Consider the following 18,393-nt stretch of genomic DNA (forward strand, 5'->3'; position numbering starts at 1 on the left):
GAGGTTGCCCCGAAGTTGGCAAAGTGCATCTTAGCGCACGCTCCTGGACTCCCCTCGAGCAGATACCACTGTTGCAGGTAAACGACTGTAAAAAAAGATAGCCACGAAACATGCGGGGGCGGCGCGGGGACAGCTTAGATAGTGCCATATTAACCAAACCGAAGATGAGTGAGTGAAGGACAGCAAAGAAGCTGTTGCCAAACACTGTACGCGTATGTCGATTGCGGAAGGCTAAGCGACCTAACTTTTTTTTGCCTTACCCCATTTTCGCTCATCCCGAACAAGTTTTTATAGAATTTGCTTCACATAAAAAATGCACCCCCCAACTTTGCTCTGATATTTTTTTCAAAGAGGTGTGTTCATTATGCGAGCAAATACGGTATGTATATATATATATATATATATATATATATATATATATATATATATATATATTTATATTAAAGAGCAAGTCAGGTGACCCACCCCCTTCAGGAGTTACATACTGTTTCAGCAGAGTGACCTGTTGGGCCACTTGGTTCTTTGCACTTGTACGTCTCTCGTGTTCATTTCACGCCAAAAGCTAATTACATACTGTTTTGGTTTTACACTTCTGCCTAACTGTTTTCTGCAGTTGCAGAAAAAGGAGTGAATTTGTAATTACTGAAGTAAGGATTGCTTTTGAGATGGTTCCGCAGACTACTGTCAGCCCGGTTGAATGACTGAGCCAGGTTTTGCGGCAATTTCATACTTTGCCAAACATGTGCGAATTTCCTGGGAGGTGAAGGTTTTAAAGGTTGGTAGACCTCCTGGCAATGTTGATGTCCTAATACTGCTGCCTATAAAAAGGTCCAGACTCTGCCCACTCTAATACCCATGAGACAACACTGAGTAAATAAATCAAAAATCATATTTCCAAATTCTCTTATGTAACAGATTCAGTTAATAAAACAGGGTAAGCCCTATACCTGCCATGTATTTTAGGCAAAGCTTATATACCTTTTTCTCTCTAACCATAAGAGCTACAGTAATTATTTTACTTTTATTGTGATCGTGAGCCATTCCTCTTTTTACTGAAACAAATTTAGCGCTGAAAATTGTAATGATCAATTTTTGATGATGATGATGATGATGTTTGTTTTATGGCGCAAGGGCCATTTCACGGCCAAAGAGCGCCAGTTCATCTTACTAAAAACATGGACAATGATTGTGATAAGCGGCTGTATAAGGGCCATAAAATTCCTCGCGGTAAGGCGGTTAAAAACATACAAGTAATAAAATCATGACCATGTCGTGAAAGGTGTGTGCGGTGTGAATAGATGACAAAAGTTGGTGATAATAAAAGACGATGGTGGATATGTATGGCATTAGCACAAGTGCCTCACTCGTTCATACCCTTGCGTCCAAGGGCCGTGAGGCAAGTGCTTTCTTGTGTAACCGCCGCAGCAAAAACCTCTCTGGAGAGGTCGTGCTACGGGATGCCCGGGTATATGATGTGAAAACTATGAATTTCTTTAAAAAACGCTAACAATGATTTGTGACTAAAAAGCGGTTCCCTACCGACGAACATTGCAGGGTGCAAAGGTATATGTTGTCGGTAGGGTAATGTAAAGTGTTGTTTTCTTACAGTGTCCAATTGTTTGCACTCAATTAAAATGTGAAGGACTGTCAATACTTCACCACATCTGTCACACAATGGTGGATCGCCACCGGACAAAAGGTGTGTGTGTGTCGTGTATGTGTGTCCTATCCTGAGTCTCGTTAGTATTACCTCTGTATGACGCGATTTCGATACAGGCAGCCAATCACCAAGGTGTGGCTTAATAACGTGCAGTTTGTTTTGTGTATCCCACTTGCTCTGCCAGTATACTCTGAGGTTTCGTTTGAGAGACGGCTTAAGATCAACGGCCGGGATTGATATGGATGTAATGGCGGTGCTCTCATGGACGGATGCAGCGAGCTGATCCGCCCTCACGTTGCCTTGAATCTCACGGTGCCCTGGCACCCAGCACACTACAACATGTTGTTTGAGTGTGTATAGTGTGCATAAAATGGAGTAAAGTGAGACAAGGACTGGGTTTTTGTGTTTTTTAAGAGTGTGCAGAGCCGTTACTACACTGAGGGAGTCTGTATAAATTACTGCTTTTTGTATTTGTAATTACTTGATGTGTTTAGCCGCCACAAGTATCGCGTAGGCTTCCGCTGTGAAGATACTTGTGCCTGGATGTAGAGGGCCAGCATCCGAAAAGGATGGGCCGACAGCAGCGTAGGACACAGAGGAGTTAGACTTGGAGGCATCTGTAAAGAACTCAGGACGTGTGTATTTGTGTTGAAGTTCCAGGAAGTATGTTCGGATATGGGCAATAGGCGCATGTTTTGTAACTTCAAGAAAGGACACATCACAGTCTATAGTCTGCCATTGCCACGGTGGCAGATATGCTACAGGAGCCATTAAACTATGTTCAAGTGAGACTCCAGTTTCCTCAGCTAGCCTTTTCAGGCGAACTGAGAAGGGCTGCCTCATCGAAGGCCTGTTTTGAAACAGAATGGAGCTCGACAAATCAATAATAGTGGAGTATCAGGGGTGCTTCTTATCTGCTTTCACCTTAAGGAAATAAACAAAGGACATGTAAGTTCTCTGCAGATGAAGCGACCACTCATTCGACTCAACATAAAGGCTTTCTACGGGGCTGGTGCGAAAAGCACCCGTAGAAAGGCGGATGCCCAAATGGTGCACGGGGTCAAGCATCTTCAAGGCACTTTGAGTGGCAGACTGATAGACAACGGCCCCATAATCTAAGCGGGTACGAATAAGGCTTCTATAGAGGTTCATGAGGCATTGCCTATCACTACCTCACGTAGTACGTGACAACACTTTTATAACATTCATGGCTTTCAAACATTTTGTTTTTAGATACTTGATGTGCGGTACGAAGGTCAACTTGTTGTCCAAGATTAATCCTAAGAATTTATGCTCCGCATTGACAGACAGACGTTGACCGTTCAATTCAATGTCAGGTTCTGAGTGCATGCCTCTCTTTCGGGAGAACAAGACACACGTGCTCTTTTGTGGGTTCAGTCGGAATCCGTTTTCCTCTGCCCATTTGGAGACCTTGTTTAAACCTAACTGAACCTGTCGCTCGCACATTACCAGGTTGCAAGATCTAAAGCCAAGCTGGACGTCGTCGACATATGTACAATAAAACATATTGCAAGGGAGGGACAAGTGCAAGGAATTCATCTTGATGAGAAAAAGTGTGCAGCTAAGTACACCACCTTGTGGCATGCCTGTTTCCTGGACGAATGTTTGGGAAAGAGCCGTGCCCACTCGGACACGGAATGTCCGGTTTGACAGGTAACTTTCGATTATGTGAAACATTCTTCCGCGCACGCCAAGGTGGGACAGGTCTCTTAGAATTCCGAAACGCCATGTAGTATCATAAGCCTTTTCGATATCGAGGAACACAGAGAGAAAATATTGTTTATGGACGAAGGCGTCCCTGATCTGTGCCTCGATACGAACAAGGTGGTCTGTGGTGGATCTACTTTCTCGAAACCCGCACTGAAATGGGTCGAGCAAATTGTTTGTTTCAAGGAAATGTACAAGTCTCCAGTTTATCATTTTTTCGAATTTTTTTGCACAAGCAGCTTGTGAGTGCAATAGGCCTATAACTCGAAGGTAAAGAAGGGTCCTTGCCCTCTTTCAAAATGGGAATTATAATAGCCTCTTTCCAGGAGTTAGGGATAGTGCCAGAAAACCAGATAGCATTGTACAAACAAAGTAAGGTTTTTCGTGTTTCTATCGGTAGGTTTTTTAACATTTCATATATGACACGGTCAGAACCTGGGGCAGAAGTACTGCAGGAGTTTAGAGACATTCGCAGCTCAGCTAGACTGAATGCTTGATTATATGCCTCGTATCTAGTGCATTTGTGTTCGAGTTTCTGCTTTTCTATTCTTGTTCTGTATTTTTGGAAAGTGTCAGTATAGTGGGACGAGCTGGATACCCGTTCAAAATGTGCCCCGAGGAAGTTTGCCTGATCTTCCAAGGTATCACCTTGAGTGTTTACGAGTGGAAGTGTGTGTACTTGTTTCCCTGCTATCCTACCGACCATGTTCCAGACTTTGGCCTCTTGTGTGTAAGAATTGATCCCTGACAAAAACTTCTGCCAGCTTTCTCTTCTGGCCTGCCGACGCGTTCTCCTGCCTTGAGACTTTATTTTCTTGAAGGTTTCAAGATTTTCAGCTGTCGGTGAGTTCCGAAGCAGCCTCCAAGCTCTGTTTTGCTGTTTGCGCGCGTTTCGGCATTCAGAGTTCCACCATGGCACACATCGTTTTCCAGGGTGTCCATTTGTTTGTGGGATGCATTTTGTTGCAGCATCAATCAAAAACGCTGTGAAGTATTTCACAGCAACATCAATGTTCAAAGTACAGATGTCATTCCAACCTAGACAAGCGATAGTATGAAACTGTTCCCAGTCGGCTCTGTTTATGAGCCACTTGGGAACACGTGGTGGACACTCAGTTACTGTCGTTGTGCTTAAAACTACGGGGAAGTGGTCACTTCCGTACAGATTACTGACAACTTTCCACTGGAGTAGAGGCACAAGAGATGGAGATACTATGCTGAGGTCTATGGAGGAGTAGGTGTTATTAGCGAGGTTATAATAGGTTGGTTCTTTTCGATTCAGCAGACACGCGCTTGACGAGAGAAGGAACTGTTCGATCAGTCGACCTCGCGCGTCATACCGAGAATCACCCCATAGCCTGCTATGCGCATTGAAGTCTCCAAGGAGAACATAGGGCTCCGGTAGTTGATCAATTAAAGAGTATAAATCACGTTTTTGCAGCTGATAGCTAGGAGGAATGTAAATAGAGCAGATTGTGATCAGTTTATCAAAAAGAACCGCTCGAACAGCCACTGCCTCAAGGGACGTTTGGAGTCGTAAGTGTGTGCATGCAATTCCTTGATTCACTATGATGGCAACACCTCCGGATGATGTCATGGCATCATCACGGTCCTTTCGAAAAATAACGTATTTACGAAGAAAATTTGTGTGTTTTGAATTAAGGTGTGTTTCTTGTACACACAGCACTTTTGGTGAGTGTTTGAGTAAGAGTTCTTGGATGTCGTCAAGGTTTCTGAGAAGGCCCCTGACGTTCCATTGCATAATTTGAGTGTTCATGGTGAATGTAAAATAATGCTGTGTGTACGAAAAGCGAGTGGCTGTTTAGACGGGGAGTTTGAGTTCACTTAACAGGGCCATCACCAGGCCCTGTTATTTGCTTTTTTGTTTTCTTGGCGCGCTCCAAGGAGCCACGCCGCTCTTTCGGCACCAAGGGTGCCGACGTATCCATTGCCTCCTCGGAGGCACTGGATGCCCGTACGTGCGGGCTGTTAGTTCAGATTTTGGGCCTCGCCTGGTGAGGGGAGGCCTTGAGACCCGAAGACTCTAGAGTCTCCAGTCTCTGTTTGGGAGTAGGCGGTGTAGCCTGGGCTACAGCCGCCTTGGGGGCAGGTGCCACAGCCGACGGCTCGCTCTGCGCGGGCCGAAGGGGTGGCGAGGGCTGGTGCGGCGTTGCCCCCTGACGCGCCGCATCAGCATATGTTGCGCCGTAAAATGGCGACACTCTTCGTCTTGCTTCCTTGAATGTGATGTTTTCTTTGACTTTAAGAGTGATTATTTCTTTTTCTTTCTTCCAGTTAGGATACGAACACGAATACGCAGCGTGTTCCCCGTCACAATTCACGCAGTGAGGCGTAGTAACACAGTTATCAGATGGGTGGCCGTGGCTACCACATCTTGCACAAGTTTCCTGACCCCGGCAGTTCTGCGAGCCATGACCAAATCGTTGACATTTATAACATCGTCTTGGATTTGGAATGTAGGGACGGACAGAGAGTTTGATGTAGCCTGTGTCTATAGATGAAGGCAGTGTGCTCGATGCAAAAGTGAGTATTATATGTTTGGTAGGTATTTCTTTGTTGTCACGTCTGATGACGATTCGTTTCACATCCGTGACATTTTGCTCTTTCCACCCTTCAAGCAGTTCCTGTTCAGACATTTCAAGAAGGTCTGCTTCTGAAACAACTCCGCGTGAGGTGTTCATTGATCTATGAGGCGAAACAGATACTGGGATATTACCAAATGCTTTGAGACCGCCAAGTTTTTCATAGTGGTGTTTTTCTGGCAGCTCAAGGAGAAGGTCTCCGCTAGCCATCTTTGTAACCTTGTATCCTGGGCCAAAGAGCTCAGTCAGAGATTTAGCAACGAGAAATGGAGATATGGCTCTGGCTTGTTTTGTTGGCTTTTCGCTGTGCACTACATGAAATTTCGGAAAACAGTGTCTGGGTTGGTTGAAAATTATTATTTCATCGGTGCGTCACCTCTTAAGCGGAAGACGATTTAGGCGATGGGGAAATGCAGGTGTTCCCATAGTAGTGTACTTTTTTTCGGCAGCAATGGCGACCACCCACCATGGAGTCCAACCAGGGGACGCTGAAGCACTTAATAGCATAAGGCTGCAGACGCCAGCCGTACATTGCCACTATAACCAAATATAACTACTCAAGGTTGAGTAATTACACAAGGTTAACCCTTGCCGCCAGGAAAAATCGGAAGTAAAGGGAAGAGAGAAGACGACAGGACCGATTTAAAGATGAGAAAAGACTAAGATGTAGGAAGAGAGAGATAGGAAAAGGCGACTGCCGATTTCCCCTGGGTGAGTCAGCCCAGGGGTGCCGTCTACGTGAAGCCGGGGCCAAAGGGGTGTGTTGCCTCTGCCGGGGGGCCTTAAAGGTCCAATCACCCAGCGTCAGCTCAACCCCCAGGATCCCCTTTTCCCCGGGCACGGCAAAGCCACGCACGGCTAGGCGTGGGAGGGAGTAGAAACTCCCCCGTTAGCTCGGGTCCGTGGTGTCGCTACACACCAAACGCCTACTTGCGCAGGCGCCCCTGCGGGGAATGATCAATTTTTGTAAATTTTTTTTTAGTTCAGGTACCCACTTATCACTCGATAATAGCAATTTGATGTCGTGTTGCAGAAGAGCACTTCCTCACATTACACTAATTTTGCTTCAGCCTATTCCCTATTACGTTATCTAAATACTAACCAAAATCTATGATTCTAGATACTGTAGTTGCTGAGAAAAAGAAACATATATACAAAAAAAGCATATTTTGAGATAATCGCATTTAAAGTTGAAAATGTGCATTCTTTCGAAATAACGAGGTAACAGCGAATTGATAGACCCGCTCAATAGGCACTAGCCATATACTCGTCGCCTATATATTTTCTTTTTGTGTTGAAACGTCTTGCTTGACGAGAGTGATTTCTCGCATGCTATGCAGCCAGGTCCACAGTACTGTCAATGCAGTTCAAGGGTGCGTAGGCCCTGCACTGTGCAGTGCCCTGGGCGAATTTCCAATATAGTTCAGCACATACACATGGGCTATATTGCCATCATCAAAAGTGAACACAGCATCAGGAGCGCATATTTAGAGTGCTTGGTGCCTGAAGAAAATGTTTTTTTAGAGTGCGCTCCCACACACCAGTCCAACAAATCATCATGGTTTTGAGTTTTCCCATGGAGGAATTTAGAAAATACATCTGAGTGAGCTAGTTCCAGATGATTTGACTTAACAGCCTACATAACAGATGCTGGAAGGTGTTCTTTATGAACAAATGGCTTACCATTCAACTGGGCTTTGTTGAATTTACACCAAGTTTCGGTGTTCTTCGAGCAAAAGCTGTGAGATTGATTGGCATCCTTTGATGCCATGTGAAAATATGTGGCCTGGACAGCTTTTCACATGTCCTCCAAGCTGGCTCTACTTCTTTTAATGGACCAACGTTAATAGTTGTGGTGCTTGCCAATAATAACACCCCTAAGACATCCCGGACCAGATATAAATTTCCCGACAGAAAACTTGATGCCTCTGCTTTCTTTCGTTTTCGCAGTTCTAAGCCAATTTTCTTCTGAATGTGCCAAATGTGCTCCAACTGGCCAACTCTATATGGCTATGATGCTTGAACTGCAAGAAATTCTTTGCTATGTAAGAATGGCAGCACGACAGGCCATCTCACATGTTTTGCATTTTTCGAGAGAAAAAATCCTACTAAGACAAACAAATGACTGATTTTGGTTCAGGAAAGGCTGCAGATCCCAAGTAACACAAAAAGAATAAAACAATTTTTTAAAATATTTTGCAAACCCTATCCCCTTACAAGCATGCATCAACTAGTCATGCATAGTGCATTTATGCTATTTGTATCAGCTTGCGACCAAATAAAGTACCTACCTTGCTTTTTAAACATGAGGCACCAGTGCATGAAATGGTCATCATTCAGTTCACATCCTTTGGGCAGGTCTTCATCCTTCTGCAGTGCCTGCATAGTAAAGAAAACAATGTCCATCAGGAAAGCCAGTCCTATGCTTCACTCTGAATGATAGCCTGCCTATGCAAAGCTCTGGCCACTCTGAAGTGCACCAAAAAGGAGGAAAGATCAACTCAAACACTAGAAGGCATTTATGCGAGGCGAATGAGCAGGAACACATATGTGTGGCATTCAATGCCTTATGCAATGCTGTCATGGTGTGCACACTTTCAGTGTTTCCCGGACTCTGCAGACAGAACTTCCGCCATGCAACGTTATGCCCGGCAACGTTGCCCTACATGATAGGGTCTTTTGTTTTGAAGCAGTTTCAAAAGCGGGTGTGGCTTCGCTGTGAAATGCTCGGCCTCCACAAAAAATTCCTGTTTGATTCTGGTTTAAACACAAATTTTATTTATCTTTGCGTCCATCGTCATAATGAGTGTACAGCCTTTTATGAAGCAGTTTCAAGCGGCGGTCTGGCTTTGTTAGAATACATGAATGCCACCGAGTATAACTGGGTTGGATTCAGAATCAAAACCCAGGTTTTTTTTGTATCCATAAGAATTTTCGTCATGGCCCATCTTGTATCAAGGTCACTGAGGAGAGCTCCAACACAGACATTTAAGGTCTTAAAAATGAATGACACGTCACATAAAGGGAGCCGCCATTTTACATCCAAAAAGAGTAGTACCGTTAAACCTGGATATAACGAAACTGACAAATTTCCCAAAAAATTTGTTATAAAGAGTGTTATAAAGAGGATTTCGTTATATGGTGGGCAGTTCAGTGGGCACGTCGGTTGGCTGCCAGTCAACATCACAATGAATCCTTTTCTGCTTTTTATGCAGACTTTTTTTCTTGGAACGGCTGTGACGATCAGTGCAGGCGGTGATTCCGTGTGTTCCGTCTTTCCTGCGCATCACTCCGGAGGGTGCGCACAAGCATTCGAGCACAAGCTTCAGTCATCTGACTGGATACCACCGCCCCCTGCGACATCGTCGGCTCCCTTCATAAGAAGACGACTCTGCTAGAATTCTTTCAGTGGGCACGTCGGCTGGCCGCCAGTCAACATCACCATGAATCCTTTTCTGCTTTTTATGCAGGTTAGTAACAAACACGCATCTATTAGGTCTAGTGACCGATGTCTGCTCCAGCTGACGTGCCCTTACAGTGTCTGTATGTTTTGTTCGTATGCAAAGGGCGTTCTTTTCTCTTTGCTTATGCTTTGTGGGGATGTGGAACTAAATCTGGGACCCAACACCAATGATCTGCTTCAGCAACTTCTGGAGGGCCAAAAGCTCATGCAAGATAGGCTGGACGTAATTGAATCTAAGTTACAAAAGGTTGAGGCGTCTAAGTCAACGCTAAAAGAATTTGGTGCCAAAATCACGGGACTTGAAAAAAGCATTCGTAACTTGGAAATGAAACTCGCTGACCTAGACGACAGAAGCCGTCGCAATAATCTTCTTGTATTTGGCCTTCCAGAGGTGGCGAGTGAAACGCCACAATCGCTTTTCGCGAATGTGGTTGATCACTTATTTGCGATGACACTAGGACCCGTATTCACAAACGCTCCTTCACTCAAGGGCTCCCCTCGACTTGACGAAGTCAAGGCGGAGCGTGCTCCTCCACTCAAGGAGCCACTGCATTTCATGAACGCTCCTCCACACTCCCTTCGCCAAGGAAGGCCTTGGAAATACTCCCTTCACTTGAGTGAACTGCTTGAGCCGAGAAAACCGCCTGATAACGAGAGTATTCGTAATTGTGGTTAAGCAATGCCTATCTCTGTACAATAAATGAATGCTTTTCTTAATTATTCTTTTTTATAAATTGACATTACAGCAAAATACATGCATTTAGAGTGGCAGCATGGTTTCCCTAAGCCTTGAGCCAATAGAGTTAGCGAAACCCCCGCTTCAAGTCTGGCAACAGTTGCGCCCAGGCCGCAGCTGATGGCGTTCCGTCTGCTGCTGAACGTTTCAACGTGCCGAGTTTATTTTGTGTGTGCGTCTATTAATTGCAGTTTATATTTACGGTAGTGTCTGAGTGGGTGTTTGAGACGCTGCTTTCGCCGGGGTGACTAACGAACTACGTGAGTGATGGCAGGAAGCAGAACATATGGTTTGTTGCTTTGTTTACTTTCGTTTTGCTGAGAGCCTTCTGCTCACTAGTGTAGCCACCGAATGTGTAACACGGTGTAGTGAGTAATTTCTACTTTATATCACATTATATTGGTGTGTCTACAAGATGAAGGTGGTACAGGCTTACGCGTCTACATCTAGCCATGATGACGTCTCAGTTGAAAGCTTCTATGAAGACATGGAATCGGCTATGAGTAAGGTAAAAACACAGTAAACAATACTGATGGGAGACTTTAATGCAAAGATAGGGAAGAAGCAGGCTGGAGACCAGGCAGTAGGAGATTATGGAAGCGTTACTAGAAACGCCAGAGGAGAGCTACTAGTAGAATTCGCAGAACGCAATAGTTTACAGATTTTGAATACATTCTACCGAAAACGAGGAAACCGCAAGTGGACATGGAGGAGCCCTAATGGGGCAAATAAGAATGAAATAGACTTTATAATGAGTGCACACCCAGGCATCGTGCAGGATCTGGAAATGGTTGGCAAGGTACGATGCAGTGACCATAGAATGGTACAGTCTCGAATTCGCCTAGACTTGAAGAAGGAACGACAGAAACTGATACGCAAGAAGCCAATCAATGAGCTAGCACTGAGAGGAAAAGTACAGGAATTCAGAGTCTCGCTTCAGAACAGGTACTCGGCTCTTAGTGGGGAAACCAACCTTAGCATAGATACAATGAATGATAATCTGATGATATAGATACAATGAATGATAATCTGATGAGTATCATTACGGAGTGTGCAGTGGAAGTTAGAGGCAGGGTAGTTAGACAGGACACTGGCAAGCTTTCCCAGAAAACGAAGAATCTCATTAAGAAGCATCAAATCATGAAAGTCTCAAGTACAACAGACAAAATATAACTGGCAGAGCTTTCGAAGTTGATTAATAGGCGTAAGGTATCCAATGTAAGAAGGTATAACATGGAAAGAATACAACACTTTCTGAAAAACGGAGGAAGCGTCAAAGCAGTGAAGAGGAAACTTGGGATAGGCAAAAATCGGATGTATGCACTAAGGGACAAAAAAGGCAAAATAACTACCAATATGGATAGGATAGTTAAAATAGCGGAGGAGTTTTACAGAGATCTGTACAGTAGCTGGGACAACCACGACTTTAATACTATAAGAACTAGCAGTAACCCAAATGACACCCAACCAGTAATAGTAGTAGTAGTAGTACTTTTATTTACAGTAAGCCGGATACAGAGCTCACTGCAGAGGCAAAGGGCTAAAGGCAAACAGCCTGACAAAGGCCCTTGTCCCTCCGCAGTCCGTGACAGTGCAAAGCTTAGACATAAGCACTGACAAACAATATATATATTCAATACATTGGTTTCAAGCAACCTGCAATTGTACACACAAAATTCAAACATAAATAGCATAAGAAGTTTACATAACACATTTTAAGACTTAGAGGTCACTCTCGTAAAAATTCACAACTAAACGATATCAATGAAAAAACTCAAAAACAGACACAAAATGCATGCGGATACAATGAATTGCGCTGTATACACTCGTATAATTGACATGAAAATTTATGAACAATTTAAGCATTTGCAGAGGCATGAGACTCCATTACGTGGTTTCGATAGTGTAGACCGGTGGTTATGAATAAGTTCTTTATTTGTTTCTTGAAAGTCGCACTACTAGCCCTAAAGTTCAATTGATCTGCAAGGGTATTTAAAACCTGAGGTACTTGGTAAGCAAAACTTTGTTTTCCATACTTGGTTCTTGTTCTAGGAGCTCGTTTCTTTTGTTCTCACAGACTGTAGTGTGGTCTTTCGGTGCAACTTTCTTCATATAGCTTAGTCTTTTGTATTAACTGAAGCAACTTAAAATGGTATAATTGATCAATTCTGAGTATGGAATGTTTAATGAATAGTGGAGCAGTGCGCAAGTTTTGCAGATTCCCCCTGTATTTTTCAAAGCAGCGCAATATTTTCTTTTGTATAGTTATTAACTTATGGTAATTCCCTTGTGATGTCGTTCCCCAGACTAACATCCCATAAGTTACTTTAGAATGGAAGAGTGCATAGTACATATTTATTTTTAACCTCAATGGGATTAAGTGCATTGTTCTAAAAAAACAACCAACTATTCGCGCTAATGCGGTGATCAGATGATTTACATGTGTGTTCCAGTTTAATTCCTCCTGAAACCATACACCAAGAAACTTTTGTTCCCTAACATGTGCGATGCAATTTCCTTCGTATTTACAGCTATGTTACTAATAGGTTTGTTTATAGGTCGGAATATCATATAGGTTTTTTTTTTTTTTTTGCATTCAAGTGCAGTCCATTTTGCCTTAACCAATTTGAAAGATTGCTTAGATAATTATTTACACTGACCTCAAGTGATATTAGATTGTCTGATGAAAGGAAAACATTCGTATCGTCAGCGTACATTATAAGTTCAGGAGAATGAGGTATATCGACAATATCATTTATATAGGCAAGGAACAATAATGGCCCCAGTATAGACCCTTGGGGGACTCCTTGGTTTAATTTTATCTTTACAGAAATAGTGTTATTCAGTTGTACATATTGATAACCATCTTCAAGGTAACTTTTAAACAGTTGCAATGCAACTCCACGCACCCCATAACTTAATGATTTATGAATCAATTATTTGAATTGTATGGAGTCAAAAGCCTTTTGAAGATCTAGGAAGAGCCCGAGAGTATATTTTTTGTTTTCCATATTTTCGATTATCTTATCTTTGATATACAGTAGAGCTTGTTCTATTGATTTATTTTTTTGAAAACCATGGTGACTTTTTGTTATTATTTGATGCTTATCAAAGAAGGATGCAAGTCTATCATAAATAACCCCTTCAAATATTTTTGATATTGTTGGAAGCAGGGATATAGGTCGATAGTTCACTGAAGTATTGGTATCACCGCCTTTATGTACTGCAGTGACTTTTGCCACTTTTAACTGCTCTGGAAATACACCGTTAGTGAGGGTGAGGTTGATAATATAGGCCAAGACATTAGATATCAATGGTGACACCATTTTTAACTCAACAGAACCTATCTCATCAATGCCTGATGCAACATTGTTTTTAAGTTTTCTGATTAATCTTTCTACTTCAACCGGATCTGTGGGTGCGAGAAAAATAGAATACGGCAAAGGAGACTTATCAGGAGTTGGAGCATTATCTCGCTTTTCATCCATTAAAATAAAGGAACCCGCATTTATGAAATGTTCATTCATAACATTGGCCAACCTTTCACCACTGAAAATCTGACCATTAATTGTTAGGTCTTGTGTCCTATTACAACCCTTATTTGTGTTCGTAAGCCCATTTATGACCTCCCATAGCTTCCTCTGGTCATTGTAAATGCTTGCAAATAATTTTTCATAGTAGTTCTGTTTAGCCTTCCGTATTTCTGAGTTTAAAACGTTTCTGTATTTCTTGTACTCAGCTAAGGTGTCTGTGTTCCGCGAACGGATGAAATCATGATACAATTTATTCTTTATTTTTATGCACCGGTAAAGATCACGATTTGATTGATTGATTGATTGATTGATTGATATGTGGGGTTTAACGTCCCAAAGCCACCATATGATTATGAGAGACGCCGTAGTGGAGGGCTCCAGAAATTTCGACCACCTGGGGTTCTTTAACGTGCACCCAAATCTGAGTACACGGGCCTACAACATTTCCGCCTCCATTGGAAATGCAGCCGCCGCAGCCGGGATTCGAACCCGCGACGTGCGGGTCAGCAGCCGAGTACCTTAGCCACTAGACCACCGCGGCGGGGCAAGATCACGATTTATCCAAGGCTTTCTGCATTTCTTATTTCTGCCACGTGAGCGCTTCTGAAGTGGAAATGCCGCATCATAGCTAGCACTCAATAACCTCATGAATGTGTTATAAGCATCATCAGGATTTTCTTGTCTATAAACAGTGTTCCAATCTATGTTCTGAACTAGCAGAAAAAAATGTTCCTGAGTTTTGCTGTTTTTAATTCGGTGGAAAGATGTCTCTGTTTTCTGACCAATTTGAGAAGTAAATCGTGCAAGAAAGAAGATGGGCATATGATCACTTATGTCATACGCAAATACCCCGGATTTTATATTCTGTGAACTTAAATTTGAGACGCATATATCAAGGAGCGTAGCACTTGTTGATGTAATCCTAGTAGGTGAACGTATAAAATTTGTACTTCCATATGTAAGTAAGAGCGTTTCAAAATCTTTGGCATAAGGATCATTGGGACAGAGGTCAATGTTTATGTCACCCATGACTATGCAAGGAGTATTCCCGCAAACAGTTGATAACACAACATTAAGAAACTCAATAAATTTCTTTTTGTGGCCATGTGGTGGCCTATGTACACCAATTACTATGAATGGGCCAACACACATTGTAATACATTCAACATCATCGTTCATAACAGTATACTTATCAAGCAGTTCACTCGAAAGCGTATCCTTAAAATAAATAGCAAGACCTCCACCTTTTTGCTGGTTACGACCGAGAAGTTCATGACTATAGCCTGGAAAGAACGGCGCATCTTATTTATAAGTAATCCATGCCTCGGAGAAAACTAGCACATCAAATCCGATAGCTATAGACCATATAAAATTAGCAATCTCGTCGACCTTTCTTTTTATGCTTCTACAATTTATATGCAATGCTTTAAACAAGCCTTTTCCGGATTGAAATACCCTATTAAAGTCTTCAACACTGTAATACTTTTGGTTATTTACAAGATCAGTCATAGTGGAATGTTTTTCAATTTGTTATGACACAAGCCACATCTAATTTCTAATTTTAGCCAGGCTTGTCTCATCCACAATGTGTACCGCTCGTGATCCTTCATCTTTGCGTGCAAGAACTTTGCCACCGGATGTCCAGACAAATTTCCATGTGGCTTCTTTCTTTTTTTGTATTGCCGCTGCAAGCAATGCCTTGCCCTTCTGCGTCAAATGCTCATTTACAAAAATGGGCGTTTTTTTGTCATCCCCAAGCATAGAACTATCGAGCCTCTTCTTCCTACATTTTGCCAGTATGTCGTCACGTTTTGTTCTTTTTACAAAGCGAACGATTATTTTCTTCACACCAGGCTTAGGAGTGGGAATCCAGTGGCATGTGTCAATATCAGACAGATCAACTGCCGTGCCGACAGCTTCGCTTATCTTTCTTACAACATTCACTGGATCATTCCCGACGGGCGCACCCTTTATCTCAAGATTGTTTAGGCGCTGATACTGTTCGAGCTCATCGCATTTTTGTGACAGTTTCTTATTTTCCGCTTTCAATTCCATGTTTTGTCTTATGAGCTCTTGCATTTCAGCTCTCATATTCTTAATATCAGTGGCTACATCTTTCACCTCACTGCAGGTGTCAGCGCAAAAGGCTATGCTGTCTTTAATTTCTCAAATCTCACTTCTGAAATCGCGTTTGAAATTTTCAAATGCCTTCGACAGCTCTTTTAAATCCTTTACATCTTCTGCGTCCTTTTCCGTGTCTTTCCCCGCACTTTTTGCGGAATCCTTCCCCATAGCAAAGCAAGAACACTTCACTCAAAGCAAATACACTTCACGCTGTGTTCGGCAGCAGTGCACAGGCACAGGAGCAGACTTAGACGTGAGTAACACCGTTTCTCACTTGCGAAAGCAGAAGATTTGTTACGTTCCGTCCGGTTCGTGCACTGCCGCCGAACTGCGTGGTCCACTCGGCGATGCCGTCTTTTTAAGCGTTTTCCAGGTCCAGGTCACGTGAAACGTCCAGGTCACGTTAAACTCCAAGCGCAGGTGCAGGACCACGATGACCAAAGTGGTGGCGACGCGTCCGTCTATCAAGGCGATAAGGGCGGTATTCGTGAGCCAAGTTCAAGCCAGCAAGCTGCGAAAGCAGAAGATTTGTTACGTTCCGTCCGGTTCGTGCACTGCCGCCGAACTTTGTGGTCCACTCGGCGATGCCGTCTTTTTAAGCGTTTTCCAGGTCCAGGTCACGTGAAACGTCCAGGTCACGTGAAACTCCAAGCGCAGGCGCAGGACCACGATGACCAAAGTGGTGGCGACGCGTCCGTCTATCAAGGCGATAAGGGCGGTATCCGTGAGCCAAGTTGAAGCCAGCAAGCTGCGAAAGCAGAAGATTTGTTACGTTCCGTCCGGTTCGTGCACTGCCGCCGAATGATAGAAGAAATCAGAAAAGCTTTGGAGAGCATGCAAAAAGGCAACGCTGCTGGTGATGATCAGGTAACATCAGATCTGCTGAAAGATGGAGGACAGATTGTGTTAGAAAAACTAGCCACTCTGTTTACGAGGTGTCTCCTGACGGGAAGAGTACCAGAGTCTTGGAAGAACGCTAAAATCATCTTAATACACAAGAAAGGAGATGACAAGGACTTGAAGAATTACAGGCCGATCAGCTTGCTCTCTGTAGTATACAAGCTATTTACAAAGGTAATTGCTAACAGAGTAAAGAAAACATTAGAATTCAATGAACCAAAGGAACAAGCAGGATTTCGAACAGGCTACTCAACAATTGACCACATTCATACTATCAATCAGGTAATAGAGAAATGCTCAGAGTATAACCAACCACTATACATAGCCTTCATAGATTACGAGAAGGCGTTTGATTCAGTAAAAATATCAGCCGTCATGCAGACACTGCGGAATCAGGGCGTAGATGAAGTATATATGAACATTCTGGAAGAAATCTACAGGGGATCAACTGCTACCATAGTGCTTCATAAAGAAAGCAACAGAATACCAATCAAGAAGGGTGTAAGGCAGGGGGACACAATCTCCACAATGCTATTTACCGCGTGCTTACAGGAGGTTTTCAGAAGCCTAGAATGGGAACAGTTAGGGATAAGAGTTAATGGAGAGTACCTTAGTAACCTGCGCTTCGCCGATGACATTGCATTGCTGAGTAACTCAGGGGATGAATTGCAACTCATGATTACGGAGTTAGACAAGGAGAGCAGAAAGGTGGGTCTTAAAATTAATCTGCAGAAAACGAAAGTAATGTACAACAACCTCGGAAAGGAGCAGCGCTTCGAGTTAGGTAATAGTGCACTTCAAGTTGTAAAAGACTATGTCTACTTAGGGCAGGTAATAACTGCAGAGCCCAACCACGAGATTGAAGTAACTAGAAGAATAAGAATGGGGTGGAGCACATTCGGCAAGCACTCTCATATTATGACAGGTAGATTGCCACTATCCCTCAAGAGGAAGGTATATAACAGCTGTATCTTGCCGGTACTTAGCTACGGAGCAGAAACCTGGAGACTTACAAAGAGGGTTCAGCTTAAATTGAGGACGATGCAGCGAGCAATGGAAAGAAAAATGGTAGGTGTAACCTTAAGAGACAAGAAGAGAACAGAGTGGATTAGGGAACAAACGGGGGTTAAGGATATCACAGCTGATATCAAGAAGAAGAAATGGACATTGGCCGGGCATGTAGCGCGTAGACAGGATAACCGCTGGTCGTTAAGGGTAACTAACTGGATTCCCAGAGAAGGCAAGCGGGTTAGGGAGAGACAGATTGATTGATTGATATGTGGGGTTTAACGTCCTAAAACCACTATATGATTATGAGAGACGCCGTAGTGGAGGGCTACGGGAATTTAGACCACCTGGGGTTCTTTAACGTGCACCCAAATCTGAGCACACGGGCCTACAACATTTCCGCCTCCATCGGAAATGCAGTAGGGAGAGACAGAAGGTTAGGTGGACAGATGAGATTAAGAAGTTTCGGGTATAAATTGGCAGCAGCAAGCACAGGACCGGGTTAACTGGCGGAACATGGGAGAGGCCTTTGTCCTGCAGTGGACGTAGTCAGGCTGATGATGATCATGATATTGGTGTGCTTTTTAGAATTCACCTCCAACAAAGATAACTTGCACGTGAATTCGTTTTTGCTGCGG

The 18,393-nt window shown here is 43.3% G+C and overlaps 1 protein-coding gene across 7 annotated transcripts in view; it reads right to left on the bottom strand.

The window, feature by feature from the left end:
* The window catches only part of Swt1 (Swt1 RNA endoribonuclease), a 323,033-nt gene that overhangs the window by 159,357 nt on the left and 145,283 nt on the right, over positions 1-18,393 (bottom strand). For all 7 annotated transcript variants that reach the window (XM_075880970.1, XM_037412977.2, XM_037412978.2 and 4 more), the window contains one exon: positions 8,283-8,370. In XM_075880970.1, the coding sequence (XP_075737085.1) occupies positions 8,283-8,370 (88 nt within the window). The remainder of the gene's footprint in view (positions 1-8,282; positions 8,371-18,393) is intronic.

Source organism: Rhipicephalus microplus, chromosome X, assembly GCF_043290135.1.
Source record: "Rhipicephalus microplus isolate Deutch F79 chromosome X, USDA_Rmic, whole genome shotgun sequence".
Classification (NCBI taxonomy): Eukaryota; Metazoa; Arthropoda; class Arachnida; order Ixodida; family Ixodidae; genus Rhipicephalus; species Rhipicephalus microplus.